This window comes from Nanorana parkeri, unplaced genomic scaffold (assembly GCF_000935625.1).
Source record: "Nanorana parkeri isolate BGI_ZX_2015 unplaced genomic scaffold, ASM93562v1 scaffold941, whole genome shotgun sequence".
NCBI classification, from domain to species: domain Eukaryota; kingdom Metazoa; phylum Chordata; class Amphibia; order Anura; family Dicroglossidae; genus Nanorana; species Nanorana parkeri.
Window position 1 is genome coordinate 434,327 of NW_017307209.1, and position 22,622 is coordinate 456,948.

At 38.9% G+C, this 22,622-nt stretch overlaps 1 protein-coding gene across 1 annotated transcript in view; it reads right to left on the minus strand.

The window, feature by feature from the left end:
• The window catches only part of FRMD3 (FERM domain containing 3), a 163,851-nt gene that overhangs the window by 13,259 nt on the left and 127,970 nt on the right, over nt 1–22,622 (minus strand). Inside the window, exons 6-14 of the mRNA XM_018566354.1 lie at nt 16,744–16,841; nt 15,496–15,619; nt 13,400–13,487; nt 12,314–12,402; nt 10,146–10,209; nt 6,213–6,301; nt 5,166–5,240; nt 2,623–2,691; nt 2,008–2,138 (exon numbers count right to left, since the gene is read on the minus strand). Of these exons, the coding sequence (XP_018421856.1) occupies nt 2,008–2,138; nt 2,623–2,691; nt 5,166–5,240; nt 6,213–6,301; nt 10,146–10,209; nt 12,314–12,402; nt 13,400–13,487; nt 15,496–15,619; nt 16,744–16,841 (827 nt within the window). The remainder of the gene's footprint in view (nt 1–2,007; nt 2,139–2,622; nt 2,692–5,165; nt 5,241–6,212; nt 6,302–10,145; nt 10,210–12,313; nt 12,403–13,399; nt 13,488–15,495; nt 15,620–16,743; nt 16,842–22,622) is intronic.

The window sequence follows — 22,622 nt, forward strand, 5'->3', positions numbered from 1 at the left end:
TATATATATATATATTATTGTATTATAATGCATGCCTAGTTTAATATGCTCATAAAATGTGCCAATAAATGTACTTGGCCTGCAGACTGCAGAATATGCCTGACCTAAAATATAGAATAGTACCTTCCGAAAGCTAGCAAAATCTTTTCAGATGGGGCTCTAAAATAGGTACACGTTTAAATACAAAAAAGCTAACTTGTATACACATATAAAATATATTGTTTCATACGTTTAAATTAGAATGTTACTAAAAACATTTTGACTAATAGCACACCTGAAGTGCAAATTACTTACCTAATCCAGCATAAAGAAGGCACATTCAGGTGCCTGCGCTTCAGGTTCTTTGTCAGTTTAAGTACCCCAAGTACCCAAAGTTCCTAATTGTTCTGATTTACAAATACATCCAGGGTCAGATGGGGCTCAGCGCCTGGATCCATCCACCCCCACCTCCTGAGCCTCAATATTAGCCATGAAGGCTGTCCCTCACAGTAATGGACAAACACTGAGGCTTAGGAGGTGGCAGGGGCTTTAACATCTTTAAAAGTGGCACCAGAAAAATATGTAGCTTCCTTTCCCCCAGAGAACAGAGCTATCTGTTCCATGGAGGGAGAGACTGACTGAGGTAGGCATGTTGGTGTAGCTCCCAGCAGAGGAACTGCACCATGTACTGCTGTGTTAGCACTCAGTATTGAACTCTTCCCATAGCCACTTAATTTTAGATTAGGAGCATCTTGTTATTTAAATGATCCTTTTAACCTTTCAAGACCAGAAATCAATAATGCCTAGATGCCCAGGCCAAATCTAGCAACAATTATTTTTAATTATTTGTATAATTAAATATGATTTATAATTATTTTTTAATTATATTTAACTTATTTGTATACATACAATTTAAGATATAAAAGATGTCTGTTTGCTGCACTGATTTAATTTAAAAACCTATCTCTGGTGTTATTATGGGCAAAAAATAATTTTTGCTTATTGATTCTTTTTTAAACTAATTTATTTAAATTTTTAACAGCGCAAGTGTATCTGACAGTTGTACTATCATTTCCATGGCACTGTGGATAAACACTGCAGCCTGAAGGCATTGTTCATCAGTCCCGGCTGTAGCGGTCTCAGGATACTGCGAGCTGGAGCTCACGATATACTGAGCTTTGGGTCACGAGAGGAGGTTATTACTTGTTCTCCCGTGACCCTTAAGAGAACTATGGGGAAAAACACTTACCCCATTGTTCTCCTTTAAGGTAAATATTACATTAATACCTCAAAGTGTGTACCAAAAATACTCCTTTTTTCCTTTTTCCTGTTTATAGCTATAATTCAAAGATTTATGTTCTTAAAAAGATGTAATGGATTGTCCCAGTTTGCGCATAATTATGAAGGAAAGAATCTGCATTAAATGTCTCTCTTGAAGATTATTAAGTATTGCATATAATCATTTCACTAGAGAAAATTTAGCACACTTTATACAGTTGTCACACTTGAGAGGACAGCTGTATAAAACACAGCAGATGCAGCTGTTGAATTCTCTCTTATGTGGCATCAACAGACATTTTTCGCACAATCAATTCATAATCACGTGCTTCTTGAAAATATTGAGAACCCTCCGCTGACCAATGTCTAGTGATTAAACTACAACAGGGTCTGCGATTTTTCTAATTATTTTAATTGCTCCAAGTACTTAGCACGTCTGCAGGCAATTTGCATAAAGTGGCTCTACAAATGAATGGCACTTTATTTAAAATAACATCCAATTCACATCATATACCTCCGGCATCTTCTAACCACAATAAACTGAAAAGGAAAAAAGAAACACACTATGCCTCTATAAGAAGAGCTGTACTGTGAATGTGATGAGAATATGGAGTACCTAACCTGTGGTTTATGGGCACATGAACCAATCTGATGCTTCATCATTGTATATACTGTAAAGCTACACAATGTCAATATATTTTTGCAACGAAGAGAAAATACAAGGTCATGAATATTTACAGATCTATTTACCTTCTTCTGTTGGTGCTGCTTCCTCTTCATACTCCTCACTCGGTGATGGGATGAGAGGCTGCAGTGGTTCCATGTTGATGATAAGCTGCCTGTTTAAGGAGTAAGAGCTGCGACTGTGGGGTATTAATGACCTAAATGGCAAATGAGGGAGAAAAACAGGTTGTCATTAGTAAGTTTGTACAAAATGTGTATATGCATGACAAAGGCCATATTTCCAGTATAATATATCATGGATCAAAGGAAAATAACAGCAAAGCTCCACTTATCCTTTAATACAGCTATACAGGACCAAACGTTGACAAGCTTTTTGAAGCAATCATTCTAATTGATTGGCATTGCTATATTGCCAGTTATCTGCCTGAGCCTTCAATGAACAAATGCACATTACCCTGCTATCCCTTGCAAACAGTTGTGCCATCAATGTCAATTTTATTCAGTTACAAAAGCCCTCATCACAAACTGAAAATATTACAGAGAGGGTTTGTTGTTACCCAAAAACAGGAAAATAACCATGTTCCAACTTACACCATACCAGAATAGATCCTGTAGTCATGAGGGAGCTGCAAAGGCTCCCCAAGGGTATTGATACATACCATAAATTGTGTTTGGCTTTACCTGTGGACTTCTGGAGGATCCCTCTGAATTTTTGAGCTGGCTTCAACAACTTCTTTTGCAACTTTCCCACTAATTTGAAAGGAAAGAAAATAATATACAGAATATATTTTTTAATATACATCTATAATATTGTTATAATAATTTATGTAATGACTTAAGGAAGACATACAGCCTACAATTGTGATGGCTACTTAGACTTCTATGGTTACAAATGGTTACAAATAAATGACAACTCCTGCTTGGTATGGCTTAGTATGAGCAGTAAATGTAATCAGACAACAGCCACTATCCAAGTAGGATTTGGCCTAAACACAATAACAACCTTACACTCAGATGCTGATCATTGTAGATAACCAATGTATCAAGGAACAGTACCTGCTGGATTTCCTACAAAAGTGAAAATCCCCTTTAACTATGTAAGTGGCAATATATGGAGTGATGCATACTGATTAAATCCTTGGATATGAGACAAGAGTGCCCCCCAAAAAATGTAGGTGCAAGACAACAGAGGCGCCTGGATGGAAGAAATATAATGAAGACACTTTAAGATGAATGGTAGAGTCTCCTGGCGTGTGTGACACGTAAAGTTTCTTGTCACACCCTCCTGAGGAAGTGGCCTACTCTGGGCAACGAAACGCGTTCAGACGGTGTAGTTAATTGTATGATTCATGGATTGAAAGTCCAAATTGAAGAAACACGGTTACTTAATTTCTGCCATCCGGGCGCCTCTGCTGTCTTGCACCTGTTTTTCTGGGGCATTCTTGTCTCGTCTCTCCAGTGCACGTCAGGTCCCTCTAGCTGCCAAACTCTGGATCATTTGAACTCCATCCCGACTAGCATCAAGAGCGACAGAAATATTTCCTGAACACCCTTTTTTGCACCTCAGGTTGCCCAATATCCCCAAAGGGAATCTCGCAACTTCTTTATTCACCGAAAACGTAGCTATCCATAGCTTTGTAATATAATTACTACACTTAGTCGGATTTCCCCTGGGACTTTTTGTCCTCAATTTTGTTGCTCCTACTATTGGTTGTCTCTCTTTCAAGCTCAAAATCAAATTCTTAGTTGTTCTGTTAGTGTTGCTTGAATTAGATAACCTCAGGAACATCAACCCTAAGAGATCAATAGTAGACATGTGCACTGCCAAAAAATTCGTTTAGTTTCGTATCGTTTTAAATTCGGATTTGTGTTATTTCGTTTTTCGGGATTCGGGTGTGAAAGTCAATTCGGATTCGGAATTCGGATTCGGACGAAATTCGGTAGCGGTAGGTTGAACGTTCGTTTCGTTTTCTGTTCTTATTCGTTTCTTATTTGTTTCTTATTCGTTTCGTTCGTTCGTGACATTTGAGGGGGAAAAAATATTTTTCTCCTTCTCTAATGTCACTTTGCTCCAACGAACGAAACGAATAAGAAACGAAAACGAAACGAACGTTCGAACTACCGCTACAGAATTTTGGAAATGGAAATTCGGATTCGTTTGCATTCGTTATGTCTGTAATTCGGAATTCGGATACATCCGAATGTCCGAATTTCCGAAAATTCGCCTGAATTTCGATTCGGAACGAAACGAATCGCACATGTCTAATCAATAGCGACTGAGAATGAAAGTTTTATCTGTCATCATGTCTACATGTCACAACATATTAACCTCACTAAATTGATGCCTGCATCCCAGTGAACACCTTTTTCTATGGAGAAAAGGGAATGATCTTTTAATAACTTCAGAGATATTCATCATCTGGAAGCAAACCTCTGCAAGCAATAACAGTAATAATTCATAGTTAACACAAACAATACTGTACTCAGAATAGGGGGCGTATATGGGTAGCTCAACATGTTGTTTAAATTGAATCTCTAGACAAACAGCTGAACACATAGATGAAATAAATACATATATGTGAACGAGTTTAACTTCCAAAAATGTGTAAATCCTTTAATTTCTACCACACTGCATAACTATTTCCTGTTTCATCTTCATCACACTGCTGATTTAATGTCCAGTTAGATGGCAGATGATATAGAAAGCTGCAAAGCTGAAACAGGAAATAGTGATGTCCCTTGACTGGTTGTGTGATTCAGTGGAGTGGCTGAAAACAATTACTAAGCCTTTGACAGATAAAGCAGTTCAACTGTATTTCAACTGTATTTTTAGGTGTTTACCTAGAGTTCCTCTTTAGAAATTACTATAAGCCTATGCTATTTATTTTATTTTATGTTGCTTTGCTGCCATCTAGTGACAAGATTGTAATTTGCACTCTTGCCAAGCCTTGTCATTCTCTGTAGTGTATTGATCAAGGTAATGGATATGGCAGTAAAGCTGTGACAGTAAAATTGTGACATAATTGATGTTTGATCATTTAGAACAGTAACAAAGTGTGATAGATTATACTATAAACAGGCTTCATTGGCATTAATGGAACAATAAATAATTAAAAACATTCAGATGGAGGTTGGCAATAAGTAAAAGCATGACAAGAAAGAGCCAGAGAGACCTGGTGTAGATTTTTACACAGCTTATTTACATTATAACACAAAACACTTACGAGTATCGATATCGACTCCCTTTAAAAAATATATTGCTGCTTGTCATTGTCTTTACTTGGCTGGATTTTGCATACCTAAAGGTTGAAGACAAAGATAAAAACATGAAGATTACTGGATATGAGTTGTATTAATACATATAACCCCCTAACCTTGCTCAAATCAAAGTATTAGGGGGGCATTCTTCTTTTAAAAGAGAACTATGTCCAAACATTTTTGTCTAAAGTTCTCTTTTGGGTCACATGGACATTTGCTTATGTCCTCCTGTGACCCAAAACTCAGCATATAGATGGCAGAGCCACATTGCAGCCGGGATAGATTTAGACAATATTATCAGGATCCACCCCACTGTCTGATTGACAGCTGGCTCTGCCTCTCTAGAGCCAGAACCAGCTGTGCCCACCCCCTCCCCTGTCTGTCCCTCCAGTCAGCACTGGAGGAACGGAAAGGGGAGGAGGAATCGCTGCAGGGAGAGATGACTTACAGTCACCGCTCTCTGCAGGGAGAAGATTGTGAACCGATCGCTCAGTTCTCGATCAATAGAGCCAACGTATGACAGCTGCAGTGTCATACATCGGCTCTAACTATGTGGATAAGTGTATTTCAGTCTCCCCATAGTTCTCCTTTAACATAACGTAAGAAGCTTTAGTACTTTGTCACTGGAAAGCATATAAGCTAATTAGCAATAATCTTTCTATATACATCCTAATATCATTCTTAACATTTCTATCAAAAAGTTATGGTAGCAAAGGCTGAGAGTTATTTTAAATTCAACATTGTCCCCAAGGATCCTGATACTGCCACCACACAGGAAGCAAGATGCAAACCATAGCAATCTCTATGGGCAACAGCCTTGTTTCTCCCTTGCTCCAGTTATCCGTAGTTTTTGTTACTTCAGTAATGATTGGCATTATTCTATAAAACATATTAAAATTAGCAGCAATATACCATATTACAAAGGAAAATGATCAATGCCTCTCTTTTTCTGATAAGTAGGTTTCTGGATCCATAGTTTCAGGTATATAAGTTTCTAAGCATGCTGTACTTACTTGTAAAAGGCCTGATTTTCGACACCGCATTTCCAAAGATGTTTGCAGGCGGCTGGTGTTGAGGTATGGTAGGTTAAAACAGTTTTCTTCTGGAGATGATAGAAAGAAAGACACATCAATCTACATTAATGGTATAAGACTTGAAGCGTTTACATGATTCTAAACATTAATCAACAATTCTGTTTATCATACAAGTATAAATTCTAATGTGCATACTAAGAAAATACCGGATTCTTTTATAAAACTGAATAAGTACATCTTAGGGATGCAACGAAATTTGACGAAGAGGGTGCCTCCCTAGCTTCTCTCCTACCCACTAGGCATCGGCTGCACGCTTCAGGCTCTGTTCCCTCCTATCCCCGCTGCTTTCCCCTGCGTGTGTTGGCAGTGGCAGCGAAGATCGGAGGGGACACAGAACCTCTCCAGATATCAGCACCCAGCAGGGAGGAAAGAAGCTGTTAGGACTGACAGTGCCAGAAGGGATGAGAATAGCTGCGGGAGGGGTGGAACGGTTCAGGATGGAGAGCAGAGAGAATCAGCAAATATCTGAAATATTTGCTGATCCTTCCATGTACTGCTCAAACATCGGTTTCGGTCTAAACATTTAATTTCAGTGCATCCCTAGTACATTTTAAAGGAAATGTTTAATTCAGCAAATTACTACCTCCACCTCTGTGACCAAAGACAATTTTGATGTATTTGACACATTACCAACAGTATTTTGATGTAAAATTAGAGTGTTCTCTTTGTGCTGGGTACTTCATACACTGGCATGTCTCCTGCAATATTTAGTCATCAGGAGGTAATACAGAGGCAGCCCTGTTTGTACAGGTGTATGATTACAGGAACTGAACAAACAGAGCTGATGCGGCAAGGCGCTGTACAGTTGTAATGAATCCCTCTGTGATGTCCTAATGAATGATAACGTTATTCATTTTCTTTTTTAGGTATTAAAAAAAAGGTTGCTGGTTTACACAGAATATCAAAATGACAAGTGGAAATGTCAGTAGCAGCCAATCAGATTCCAGCTGTAACTTTTCTTGTGCAGGCCACAGAATGAAAGCCAACATTCGTCACAAAAGCCAACACTTGGCCCTTTGATCCCACCACACAATAAATCAGCCTTAATAGGCACTTGTCTATCCTTGATTATCAGCTTTTGCAAATTATTTATAATGTACTTGTATAATTTTTTTTCCTGAGCAACATATAATCAACATATATTTTCACCTTATAACCTCCTGCATGGGGGTCATTATTTGTTATAAGATATACTGTATATAGGGTCCACCTTTGCTATCCTTTGCATTAACCCAGAACATGCATGCACCAAGTAAATTCAGAACACCTAATATATATGTCTGTTTGGGTCAGTGATTAACAAAGTATTGAAGCCAGCCAGTGTCAGCATTAGTGATATTTATATTTATGTATGAAACATTTTTAGGACCAAACTATCATGAATTAAAGGACTGGAGTTAACACAACTTCATCTAAGTGAACTGAGCCTATTGTCACCTGCCATACCAGGCATCCAGGGCGAATGACATCGCCACTGGTACCACAGAACTCCTGAGTCTGGTAGAATTATATCAAATTTGTTATGTCTTGTGGCTTGGTCACTATTGTATCCCTATTTCTGAATCATGATCATGTATTTAAGAAGAGAATACAGAATTCTTACACTCCATTCACATATAGTGTTTGCACTTCCCGCGCGGTTTTCCATGCGGGAACTATTGCGCTCATATGCAGCTATTACTATAGCCGCAAATGTGCGGAATCCGCCCCTGAAATCGCGCTTGGTCCCCGCAATAGTCTGAACAATGCACATCAAAATGCATTGATTTTTATGTTTAGAGCGGCTCCACGTGTGAATAGAGCCAGGACTGAGGGCACAATTTTTTTGGTGACAACATGAATTGGTATTACTGATAGCAAAGGCAAATACTAACTTGCACTGGTGCAGGGTAAGTATTGTTCCAATAATTCCAATAATTTAGGTATCATAAGTATTGTCCCAATAATGTAAGTATCGGACCAATTCCTTAGATAATAATGGCCCAATCATTTAGGTGATAACAATTCTCAAGTGAACTGGTGCTCAGGCTATGGACAGTCAAGTATTTACACAGTCTTAATGAGCAATAAATTAAACAAACCATCACTGACCTCTGTAGCTGCAGACTGTATAGAGCAATCAATCCTAAACGTTTACATTTGAAGCACTTAAGTTATTTAACACATTCTCTTAGCAGCTCAGCTCCAACTGTCCTCTCCTCCCACAGCTCCTGCACTGTGTTTATATAAGAGATTTAGAAGACTGCAAAGCCACTGGGGAAAGGGGGAGCAGAGTAAGCTGAGCTGCCGCCAGAGTAACTTGGATGACTATACTGTGTCTCTTTTTCAGAGGATGATTTGTTCCACAGTGCCTGCAGCTACAAATGTTAGTGAAGACATGTTTACTGCTTGTTAGGAATATGTAAATATCTGAATGTTGAATTTAGGGGCAGGTAGGCCTAGGCTCAGGGGTTTTCTTAGGAAAGTTTTATTTGAATTGTACGAGTTGGGCTAGCTTAATGTTACGGAAGAAATATAGCTAGAAGCCAGGATTCGGTAAGTGTCAAAACCTAATTTTCAGAGTTAGGTTAGGTGTTAGAACTTCATTTCAACTATTCAATTAGGGGGGTGGAGAGTTAATGTAGGTTAAGTGTTAATACTTTACATTCAAAGTTAGGTTAGGGGTTACTTTTCATGCTTAGAGGCAGGTTTAGAGTTAATTTTAGGAGATATATTGTACTGCAACTTCACATTTAAAAGCAGCACACGTCCAATAGCCCCTAATGTTAACAGCCAGAACCCCTACTTACCACTTCCTGACAGCAGCAGCCACCTCTAATATTTTCACCCTTGACCTAAAAGTACAACCCCATTCAAGTCTAAGTCAAGTTGCTGCACAGGGAGTTTTTTTATGGTGAAGTTTTCCTTTAAGGGTTAATTTAAGTGGGTAGTTTAAGGCCTAAAGTGACATTAAACCCTCAGATTTTTTAACATAAACCAATACTGTAATGTGTGCCTTACTGTAATCCATGGTTGTTTCCCTTCTCTTTGCTGCTCTTCCTTTTAAATCCTCATGTCTTTTCATGCTTGGGGAGAACTTCCCTTTGCAGATGAGTGCCTCTTCCTGTAGTGCTGGCTCAGGTTGCAAGCCTACACACAGACACCATGTATCCTTTTCAGAGACAAGGCAGTCTGCTGCAAAACAGAAGTTCTGCCCAGCATGAGAACAGATTTAAAAGGAAGAGCAGCAAAGAGAAGGGAAACAACCATGGATTACAGTAAGGCACACATTACAGTATTGTTTTATGTTAACAAATCTGAGGGTTTAATGTCACTTTAAGGTTCAGAGAACATAATGTTGAGTGATGATACCCGTGTGTGCAAGTATGCCATTGTTGGTGAGGTATTGCTGTGGATAGTGATATTCATGTTTGTTTTCACCAAATGTCAGTCACTAATTTTTGGGCACTGGAGTATAACATTCACTGGTACCTGGAAGCAGGTATACCTTATGTTAATGAACAACTATAAAGGCAGGGTGCTAAAAGCGATTGGAGTTAGAGATCATTCCAATTTAACATATAGGGAAAGTCCCAATAAATGCTTACTTTTAAAGCTCACTAAGAGCCAATTCACATCAAGACACTCTGTACTGCTACACATGTTTACGTGATAGGCAACCCATTAAACACTAATTAATGTAGTAGCTGTGTATTTGTACAGTTACGGTGCTGTAAAGCTGCAACTTTACTTATTTTAAGTTGGCAAATGTGGATTAAAGACAAGTTCAGACAAAAATTGATTTCTTAGTATACATCAGTACATTTAAGGAAATAAACTATCAGTGTGTATGATGAGCTAGATAGTTCCTACCTCCTTCTGCATTACAACAACATAAAATGTCTTCCCATCAAATCTCATTTTGAAGACATCCGGCCTGGAAAAGGAAAGATATCATTGTAAGGAACAGAGAAAAATAATTTATGAAAATTACCCTTAAGTCTATCTGCAAGAAACCAAGAAAGATATGTATGTATGTATGTATGTATGTATGTATGTATGTATGTATGTATGAAGACCTCCAAACCTTGTGTGTCCTTCAGATTGGCACAACAACAGTGCATAGAGAGCTTCATGGAATGGGTTTCCATGGCCGAGCAGCTGCATCCAAGCCTTACATCACCAAGCGTCGGATGCAGTGGTGTAAAGCACGGCGCAACTGGACTCTAGAGAAGTGGAGACGTGTTCTCTGGAGTGATGAATCACGCTTCTCTGTCTGGCAATTTAATGGACGTGTCTGGGTTTGGCGGTTGCCAGGAGAACGGTACTTGCCTGACTGCATTGTGCCAAGTGTAAAGTTTCGTGGAGGGGGGATTATGGTGTGGGGTTGTTTTTCAGAGGTTGGGCTTGGCCCCTTAGTTCCAGTGAAGGGAACTTTTAAGGTATAAGCATACCAAGACATTTTGGACAATTTCATCCTCCCAACTTTGGGGGAACAGTTTCGGGATGGCCCCCTCCTGTTCTAACATGACTGTGCACCAGTGCACAAAGCAAGGTCCATAAAGACATGGATGAGCGAGTTTGGGGTGGAGGAACATGACTGACCTGCAGTCCTGAGTCCTGACCTCAGCCCGATAGAACACCTTTGGGATGAATTAGAGCGGAGACTGCAAACCAAGCCTTCTCATCCAACATCAGTACCTGACCTCACAAATGCGCTTCTGGAAAAATGGTCAAACATTCCCATAGACACTCCTGAACCTTGTGGACGCCTTCCCAGAAGAATTGAAGCTGTTATTGCTGCAAAGGGTGGGCCAACTCAATATTGAACCTTACAAACTAAGACGGGGATGCCATAAAGGTTAAGTGCGTGTTAAGGCCGGCGTCCCAATACTTTAGGCAATATAGTGGATATACTTTACATATCTATATACAATATATAAATAAACGCACAATATATATACGTTATATATAAAGTTGTAATGACAAATATTCAACCCCATTGCAAATCAGGTTTTTTCCCCAATTTGTCTGGCTGGTCCGATGACGTGGTCCTTCCAGGGGTGGTCCTTATTGGTGCACTTCACGGTGCTCTTGTAACAATGCGAGAGCACCGTGCAATGCAGAAATACTCTGAGTTCAGACTGTTTGATACTGCCACCCCAGAGGGTTGGTCTATGACAGCCTAGGCTCAAAGGAAGCAGGCTGAATAATGCTGGCCATTATTCAACATGGAATTCTAAGGACATCTAGTCTAGTGGAAAAAAAGAATTGTGGGGTACAACTGCACATTGAAGGTGAGTGTTGCAGAAAATTAAATTTCGATTTTTTAAAGACTTTTTTTCTGCTTTAGGCTGTTTGGCTACTACTACACTTTAACTATTTGTCACCCTCTAAAGTTCAATGTACAATGTTATAAAATTACTAAGACTCAACAAGCATCATAAAACCATACCACTCATTCTAATTTTGCCAGACTGACACTATTAGAATCTTTCATGTTAATGTGTCTCTTACATGCTGAAAAGCTTGATGGGTATATTTATATATTTTCTATATGTATATATTACTGACATATTAAGCAGCTCATTATACAGTATGTGAAACCATTCACCTCATTCCTACCACATAAACTCTAAGGCCAGTTATGTTCAGAAACCGGTTTAATTGACAATACCATTAAGGAATGTGGGAAGAAACCCATTAAAACACAGAGGGAACATAAAATTCAACTGCAAGGCATGGACACTACCACAATCGCCATACCTTATCATGTACACCACCCATTTGTTCATGTAACAGTCAGTGTTCAGCTGGTGAGTGGACCCTAATTGCAAGAGGAGAAGGGAGTATTCTCTGGTCTTATATGTCTCATATGATTTTCTTATACTACATTATCCATATAGCAAATTTTAAAACCACAGTGTAAAGAAGTAAGCACTTCTCAATAAGATAATCTCTTAACAATTCTCTCTTCTGGCTTACTTTTCACAAAATGTATGTCATTAGAGTTAATAAACAGCAACATAAAATGTAGTTACCATCTTATTAAGTGTATCCTCTTATTTCCCTGGAAAACAACAAACCCCGCAGCAGTAAATCCTAGAAATGTTGTGGTCCCTGTTGAGTCCTTAAAACAACAAAGGTGATACAAGGTTTAATAAGAATCAGTTTCATAGTCAGCTAACCTAGTATACATCAAAACAATAAGAAAATTAATTTAGGGCTTGTCTCAATGGGCAAATGCAGCACACTTTCTGGTGCATTCAGCTTGCACATGGAATCAATTTAGGAAGTCTTTATGTTAAATCTGAGTTCCTCTACAGGTGCTTGTGAACTTCTAAATAAGCTGTATTTTTCTGCTTTTGCATTCCCATTGACATTTATGGAGAAAAGTCATGAACAAGAGAACTTCTACATACGCTTTAAGTCTCAATAAAATGTAGTGTTTTGTATTAAAGTACAGGGGTTGGTTTCAATTGGTGTGAAAAATGTTAGTTTAATGAAGTGTAAAATACTCTAATGAATAGTGTGCCTGTACCACAATATAGTTCTTATAATGATGTGGACGAAAACTCATTTATTTAAAATTGTAAACTATTTAAACCTTGATCTTTGTGACATAAAATACATGTGCTAGTTTTTATCTATGAAAGCTGCATTCGTACATAAAAATATCTTGAAGGAACAATGATTGTCATTCATAATTGTCACCACCAAGGACTGTTTGTACTGCCCAATGGCCACAGATCACATTTAAACATGAGAGAGAAAGAGCATTTTTAGACCTGGTTAGTGGCTATAAGGCAGTACACACAGTTCCTACTAACATACCTAAAATAACTAAAGTAATCCAAAAACTGAATGCATACATTGCACACAAAACTTTACATAAAATGCTGATACATTAATTGTGTAATCAACAAACCACTTAACATCGTCGTAGGACAGATTGTAGTAAATGGCATAGGACACATCCTATTAGCTACACAGAGCTAGCTGTGACACTACATGCGCACATGTACCTAGCATGTTATCTATTCAAAATCTATTACTCCATCGGTCACACAGTTCAAGTGTGAAATTGCTGATCAGAAAGCACAGTGAACTCGAAACAGCTGTGGTACCTTGCATGGATGAGGGTCAACGCCATACGTTTCCAGGGAATGTGCTTTCAACAGCAAATTAAATTCTGCAACAGCTGAGTTCTGACCTCTGAAATAGCATAAGAGGAGGAATAAGAGGTCATTAATGTTTTACATGGTAAGCAAAACATGACCTAAGAAAGCACATTTGCTCCACTTTCCCACTCCAAAGGAAACTGCAATAACATTTATAAAATGTGCTGACATGTATGTTAGTTCTTATGTTATGTCTTGTTTCATACAGGACATGTTATACATTTTTAACAAGAGCAAGCTGATTTTGAAACACTGCTGACTCTTAAGCGCCTTTTTATTAAACACTGTTAATAAGCATATTTTTTCACTTTACATATTGATGAGAAAAGTGTATACAGTATTGATTGAAGTGCAACAAAGGAACTGGCATTTGGAGACATACTTCTGACCACTAACCCAAGCACAGTTACTTTATTCATAAAGGGTTCTTTACTCAAAGGGACACTAAACTCTGGAGTTAAATCTTACTATTAAAATGTGTTTAGCTTATTTGTGTATCACTCAGCTGTAGATCCTCAAATCATTTCTGAATGTGTGCTGACACTGTCCTTCCTTCTGGAGGGTGGCTACTTTTCTTCCCCATGATCCCTGTGTGTGTAGCCCCCATTCCAAGCTTGCTCGCTCACCACCTCGCTATACTGGCCAGAAATATGTAGCTTATGAGGGGATGGAAGAGGTCTTACCTACATAACCTTGAAAAGCTTTGTTTTTAATTCAATATAATTTTATAAAAATTTATAGGGATAACATTGTGGGTATACTATGCACTGGAACTGTTGTGGTTATGGTCAAGCAAACATTATTGACATCATAGTTTAAATGGAAGTTTAGTCAAAACATTTCAATAGTTTCTGATAGTCATAAGGCTGATGTAGGCAGTGCTCAGTGCAAGAGTTGCCCCAAGCCGCAATCTTCTGAGTGACCCAACTGATACAAGGGTTTTGTAGTCATTACTATGGCTAGCCACAGATCAGAGGGTATGCCTGAGAGTCGGTGACAAAGAATAAGATCAGCTGAGCCACAATCCACAAAGGCTTAAGAGTCTTATAAGTAATGTAGATCTGGACAAATAATTTGTTGTGCTCCTCAGTTAGAAGGTTATGGCCCCTATTCCTCTAGGTTCTGGTGTTTCCCGGTTTACTTGGGCAATTGCTAGTGAACTGGCCCTTGGCACCACAATAGAGACAGAGACCGAGGTTTCTCTTGAGTGGAAAGGCAAGTGACCCGAATCTGCATAGGCTTATTTGGTGGAATAGTGGAGCCTCGGGCAAGAGTGAGGAGAACGGCAAAAGAAGAAGAAATGGCCAGTCTTTCAGCATGGCGCTCACAAGGACACTGGCCAATACAGACACAGGTGTGCAGTGATTAACCTGAGCATCTTTTATAGCTTTGGAGAGCCCCATTCTAAACTGGCTGTGCAGTACTGGATTATTCCAGCCAGAGTCTGAGACCATTTCCAAAACATGAAACATTAATTTTTACATTGAGCTTCCGTCTTTGGGGTGGTTCCAGCCACACTTTCTGTTTGAGCACGAGTTTTGAGGAGACCTGCACATTAATATTACTGGATTATAAATTGATTTTTTACAGCTGATGTGTTTATAGTCTATTTATTTTATTTATATGCACACCAGGATCTTAATTATTATTATTATATGACTAATCCAGACTTCCTACATTCCCAACTTGTTGCTGTCGCAATAAGGATCTTTACATTAAGATGAGAGTACAGCAGCAAAAGTAAAAATCCTGCTGCTGGAAGGCTAAAACGTAATGGTGGAAAGGCCAGGTCCAAGAACTCTGTGAAGGGAATCCCGATCCTGCAGCACAACTCTCCATATGTTAAATTCCTGAGTGGGTAGATACTTTAAAAATAATTCAAATGTATGAATTGCCAATAAACTAGAGCAATACAATTTCAGTCATGATCTGAAGTATGTTTAAAAAAAGCACATATGAGTATTCAATATGCAAACAGTATAATACATTAAAATGGCTAAACATAGGCTCAAATAATTGTTTACACTCAATTTATATCATACCTGAGTTCGCTTTTATGAATTTCCACAATTTTTCTTTCCAGCTTTTGTGACTGCTTAGGGAATATCTTGAAGTCACAGATGTAATTATCGGGATGTTCGTCAGGATCATAATCACCGATCTCAGCTGCAAAGGTAATATTCAGTTATTACAAAGCTTAATGAAAGATTGTAATATTGTCTTACGACATTTACAGGAATGGAGGATATTATTTACTACGGGCAGCAGAGGACCTGGGATAGGAAATGCTTGGATCTGGACATACTACTAGACCAGGACCACAGGGTAAACAGTTTACTGCCTGCATTCCCCTACCGCTTAAATACACAATAACAAACTGTTTAGCATACTAGGCATAGTGGCAGTTATCCCTGTAGTCAGAGCGTTGCGAATAGGGTGTCCTGCTACATTAAATTTAGCTTGTCTGCAACACGGGGAGGCATGCTTGAGAAAGGAACCAAAAATGGTTTGTGCGTCAGTCCTTGTTACAGTGTTTCCTGTGAAACAATTCTAACCAATTTTTAACCAGTGAAATCATGGCTCAAACCACAGAAACTGAAGTGTGAGATCTCTGAGAATCCCTTTCTACCACCCTGTGGGATAAAATCATTCTGCAGCTGGAAGCCACAGTGAAGATATACTTTTTGTAATACTTAATTTGTAAATTAGGGAGTACAATTTGTTTAAGATTGTTTTTTTAATTAAAGACATACATATTTAAAGGAGAAAGAAAGAAAAAAAAATAAACTCTGAAACAATAGGTATCCCATCGCACTGGCTGGAATTTACATCAGACATTTCTAGGCTGCAAATTATACTACCCCAGGTCAGATCATAAAACCCAATGCATTATTTCCCTCATCACTACTATCTCCAGTGTAAATTATTTAAGTTGTATACAGCCATAAGGAGATATAAAAGTGCCAAGAGCGTATAATAAAAAGAAAAATCATAACTAGCATTGTTAAGGAAGATATTTTTTCATTCACCCCTGGCTTACCTTGCATCAGTGCCATAACAAATACAGTCAACTGCTGTTTCTATGCATACTGCAAATAATTAAGTACAAAACTTTGCAGGCAGATTATTAAAAGTAGATTACTCAAATGGTTTAACTTTTACATACATACTGGTGAATGTCACATAATGTACTAAACTGTGAGCCAGAACCCACTTGTGATAATTTTAAGAAAAGAAATAGAAGACATTATTATGGAACACTGTAACATTACACAAGAGATTGTACTAACCTTGAACTATACAAGCACCCAAGAAAGCAGCATCAGCAAAGGAGCATAGAAGACGTCCATGGAAAATATCCCTCTTTAGTTGTAGGTACAGAAGATACCTATAACACAAGAATAACAGATATATTCAAGTGTATGCCTGGTCATGAACCTAAGACAGAAGTCATACAACACTCAAAAATCTAATAGGGTCTATACAAGCATGCGTTTCAGAGGACACACCTTCAGGGTTCTGAGGAAGGGGGCGTGTTCTCTGAAACACGTCAACCAGGGAGGACATACAGCTTGTCGGCTGTGCCGGATGATCACGATCTTAGTGTTTCATTTGCTGACTCACATTTTATGCCTACTTATCCCATCTGTTTGTGAGTATGTTTTTAGCCTTTCATACATCGCCTTATTAAAGCGTTTTACACGATGGAGGCGCTCTCCTTGTGCTTCTTTTCGGCTTTGTGGTTACCCTAAATCAGCGGGAGCTGCATCGAGAGTGTCTTACTTGGTTGTCCCACACAGTTACGGGCGCTGGCGCCTGTGTCACTAACTTTTTGTTTTTTTTCTATACAAACATGTGCATAGGCTAAGCAAACATCTCCATTGACAACCTCATCTGAGAACAACAGCGAGTAGTCAGCAGAGCCAAACTCAGCTAAACAATACTTTCAGAATCAGCTCAGGTGTCTGATCATTGCAGATCTGGCTCAGAATAGATGACACTCTAATATCTAAGAATGTGTCTTTTTTAAGCTGACTATATACATTACAATCTGATTGGGCAATTTCTCTCAAGTCTACCAGCAGCTCTGTAATGCCAGGGCCTGCCTGATTGGTTAGAATTGAAAGGCTTGTTTAGACAAACCCTCTCATTATATAGATTTTGTTTTTAAATCTAAAAGGAGTTTGTACAATCAGTTTGGAACATGTATAATCAGCTTAGGAGTCCTGGGGAAGTATAATTTTCTAGTTCTGATGTGCAATAAGCAGTATCCTGAAGGTCAAAAATATGTAAAGCAATATCTATCTCCATGGATAGCACACAAGAACTGGTTTTCCCATCTTAGGGCTGTTATGTGGACATGCTAGCCACAACTTGATGCACAGGTGCCCAGTGACTCAAATTATCACACACTTGAGGCCTACATTGCCATCTATAGTTCCATCTATAGTGAACGAGGGCATAGATAGGGCATATCAGCAAAGCCAGGCTTTACAAGAGGAAGAGGCAGGAGCCCTTGGCTGAGCTCTTAGCTCACAATGGGGAGCCGCATGTCAGCCAAAAGTGAATAATCTTCCACTTTAGCTGTTTGGCTGTGCACTCATCTAGAGTAAATTTTGGAAATTTGGAAATGCTCTGACAAAAATCTATGACAATGATTTAAAAAAATGTGGCACTAGCCCATAGAACATTTTGAAACAAAGTCTAGAATTCAGATTATCGCAAAAGGGACAGCTGTAACATGGGAAGTTCTTTGCTTCCAGCTACTGAAAAATTACAAGAGGGCTCCTTCAGGCTACCAAATCATGACCTTGACATATTTTACACATACATATGTATGCTAGTCTGGGTGCTTCAAACTAAATAAAGTCATCTGTCAAAAAACAGCACTCATGGCAATGATCCTTTCAATCTTCCTTTATTGATACATAATGCAGGACATAAATGCGTAAGCTTGGTGGCTGATTTTAGGTCCTGCATTGCAGCAATGAAGGAGGATCAAAAAAATTGTGGCCGTGAGTCCTGGGTTTTTATGATACAAGGTTGATCTGCATGTGACGGACTGAACCGTCACTGGGGCTGCTGGAGGAGCCTGAGGGCTAGTTTCCTACGGACTATGGACCAGAACTATGGAGACCCCCCTCAGACCTCTTGGGGTTACATGGAACCATTCTACCAGGATACGTGTGGAGTGGATATACTGTATGTCTCCCCCGACATTACAGACACACATCACTGTGTTCATTATAGGTAGCAGGCTGGCTGGAGTGACCATTGTTTGCAATGATGGGATCAAGTTCTTATCTAATGAAGGACATTCATCCCAAAGAGTTTCTGTGCATGAAAGACTTCCAATGCGGCACCTAGCTGTCTGGGGGAGGGGACACACTGCACTCTAATCTGATCCTGTCAGGTATAAATTCTGTGTGCTTCCTTCAATAAAGCAGATCTTGTTTTCCACCTCAACATTGGTGTTGTCTAATGATTGAGTGGTTAGCGTTCTGTCCTAATATATTGGTTCTGTCCAATAATTAGGCAGGTTTGGGCTGAGGACACTGGGATTCGGGTTCCAGCGGAGAGGAAGCTGTTTTCTGACGGAGGTACCCAGTCGGGGTACCAGGCGGTCCGTCACACTGCACATTGAGAGAAAGGTTTCCATGCAACAAGTGTCACATGGAGATTTCAGTATCCATAAAACAGGTAGAAAGGTTAATTTAGATAAAATTATACCATCATTCATTTTAACCACATTTCCACACAAACGGAGACCTCATCTAAGCTCTGACACCCCTGATGTTCATCTCAGGGAGCATAAGGATACACTTCAAACTAGCCAAGGACTGGGATTCTAATGAACTCTGTAAGACATGTAATGCTGCACATCAACTCCACTGTGAAAGAAACATTTATATTTAAAGGAAACCTGTATGGACAGAAACATATAAGCTACCATGGTGGATCTCTTTTGCTAAATATGCTAGGTGCTTTGCTGTCATGCTGATCCTCTCATTTGGTTGCTCACTGACCCAAATCAAGTACTTAGATCAAGGCTTCTGTCTTCCCTTGCTGCATGCCTTTGCCCGATCAATGAGTCCTGAAGCCAAAGGCAGCAATGCAACCGGAGGGTCAACAAGGATAGCCTTCCATTTTTTCAATATAGTTTTTTCCCAATAAATGAGGAGATAACAGTCCATTCATCCAAAAGACAGAAGGAAACCTGGGACCTCAGATTTGGAAGCATCATGCTTTAGACAGCTGTGTTTACTAGATAGTTCTGTTGACCTGTAGGCAATAACAAAGGAGGAAGAGCCCAAAGAAAACAAATGATAGAACAAGAACAAGAAATATACATAGCTTTCTTTTATTTTTTTGCAATTAAGAATATAATATCTAAACGAAATAAGCACATATATGACACTCTTATGACCAGCTCAGGAGTCCTGGGGAAGCATATTTTTCTAGTTCTGATGTGCAGTAAGCAGTATCCTGAAGGCCAATAATATGTAAAGCAATATCTGTCTCCATGGACAGCACACAAGGGAACTGTTTTTCCCATCTTAGGGCTGGTATGTGGACAGGAGACACATCATGTTAGACACAACTTGATACACAGGTACCCAATGACTCAAATTATCACACACATGAGGCATACATTGCCATCTAGAATTCCATCTATACTAAACTAGGGCATACCTAGGGCATGTCAGCAAAGCCAGGCTCAATGGAAAACAGTTATATGCAGTTCCTCCACAGGGGTAATCTTTCTCTGAATTTTTAAAGCCAATACAGATTTCACCTGCAATCACCTGGACAGTATAGCCAAACTGTAAGCAATACCTATACAAAGATGGTCATCAGCAGAATGACTCCTTATATTCCAACATCTCCAAACAATCTTCATATTTCATGGCAAACCGGAAGCAGGGGGATTATAAGCACCGAACCTGATCATTACAAATCTGTTTTTTTAACAAGGTGAGTTACTGTATCAGTTGTGCATATGTGACGGCAAATTCACATTTGTACTTGAGTTGCCCTGACAGTTCTGATAAACACAAATTTAAGATCTTACATACAGAATTGCTACCGATTATACCACCAGTGCACAGAAAGACCAGCATCTGGATATTAAGAATCAGTGAGAAGATAGAAGGCTATGCAGCTGCGTTAAACACCATTAATGGAGCAGTGAAGTGAAATCAGGATATCAAAGATGAATTGGAAACATGTGAAGGCATACAGTAAATATGGAAAAATAAATATGAGTTATGCTTATATAGGTCAAAATATGCACACTGTACATACTGTATATAAGGCCATAGGCTTATGCTTCTACAGTATTAAAAATATTAATATAGTAAATAACAGCTTTCAATATGAATGTAGACCAATATAGCTCCCTATTTATTTATTTATTTATTTATTTATTTTCTTTACTAATTCAAAAGGAGATGCTTCACTTCATTCAATAAAAAGCATTGAAAAGCAATGGCTTACCATATAAAACAATCACTTTTCTAACTTAATCCATAATCCGACTGACCAGCTAACAAACTCTGCTACTCCCAGGCAATGTACAGGAGCTTAAGAAATTAGAAAATGGAAGGCTTAACCTAATCACCATTTAATTACAGCAACTAAAACAATATAAATATCAGTGCTTTAAAAGCTTTGAGTAAAATTGATCACGCAAAAACAATGACTTGTATTGTGTTATGTATTGTCAATGTGCTGGCTTATTAGTATACTGACAAATGAAAAATTATATAGATAAGAACAGCAATGTTGTGTTCAGATCTACAGGTGGTGCCACAGTACCAAGAAAAACTATTTCATCCTCCTAGAGTATAAATATGTATGCTATATTAAAAGTGGGCCATCTGCAGTATAAGGCATTTTAAATTCATGTATCAGTGTCTCCCATCTATCTGCACAGTGGAATGAGGTTTATTCATAAAGAAGATTTGGTAGGTTGCTTTACCCAGGTTCTTCCCTTGGAAAAAATACATGCATAACACATTCTTCATCTGGATTTTCCCGATAGTTTACCTCCTCGAGCAATATTTAGTGACATATTCTAACAGTTGAATTTTTCTCTTGTATGATGCTAAATCCAAGTTGTAAAAACATTCACTGTATTGATAACATAATTGTTAGAATCACTATCCATGATCGTTCATCATTTTCAGCAGGTGAGTCCTTGATTATTCCCTAGGAAGACCCACTTATTGTCAAAATCTTGGATCAGGGTTCAAGATCCTTGCATACAAGGCTAGGATGGCAAAATATGCTTGCAACCATAAGCAAGTTGTAAATAGGCTCTCATCAAGGAGCAGGATCTGGAAGTACTTGGTCTTCACCTGAGACCTTTAAAGTGCAGCTGAATTTGTGTGGTGGGCACTCCCAAAGTGAGATTTTTTGCATGGCCTCTTTAGTGACAACTGGCACTACACAGGCAGGGATGCAGTGCCATGGGTAGGTCTGCAGCTAAAGACAATCCAATAGCATAATCTAGTCAAGGGAAGACAATGTCATAGAAAGAAGCTTAGTCAATGGCAAGGGAAGCTATAGCTGATATTCAAAACCAGACTAACACAGTCATGTAATAATACAAGGACCAGGGCAGGTGGGGTTCAAGCAAGGTCAATGTGAGGAAAAGCAAAGAGTTGCAACAATATCCCCCTAACTTGAAAGGGGAATAAGTTATTATATTATTACCTTTTTGATATTTTTGTACTAATAAATGCTTTTTACAATATAATCATGTTGTCCGTCCCGATCCATTAGTGACCTCTTGGACTCGCTACCCTTGCATGGCTAGTCCTTCAATTTTTCTCGAATAAGTTGACCTTCAAAAAGATAGTCAGGCCAATCAGTATATGCTCTGCTAGCCAATAACACATGAACATGCTCAACCACGTTTCTGGACAGGGCACCAGAGGGCATAAAAGGAATGCTGGTTTGTGTGCTTGACACAGGAGAGAATTGTGAAATGTGTAAGAACCCAGATGAGGGTGCTAAAGAGCAAGGCCCAGGGAGAGAACCAAGATACACACCACAGTAAATCATTGATGATACAGGAACGAGAAAGGTGCCATAAGGACATGTCATTAAAGACTACCTTGTGCCCCAGATGACTGACCAATGCAGAGAACTTTTGCCAGGTGTA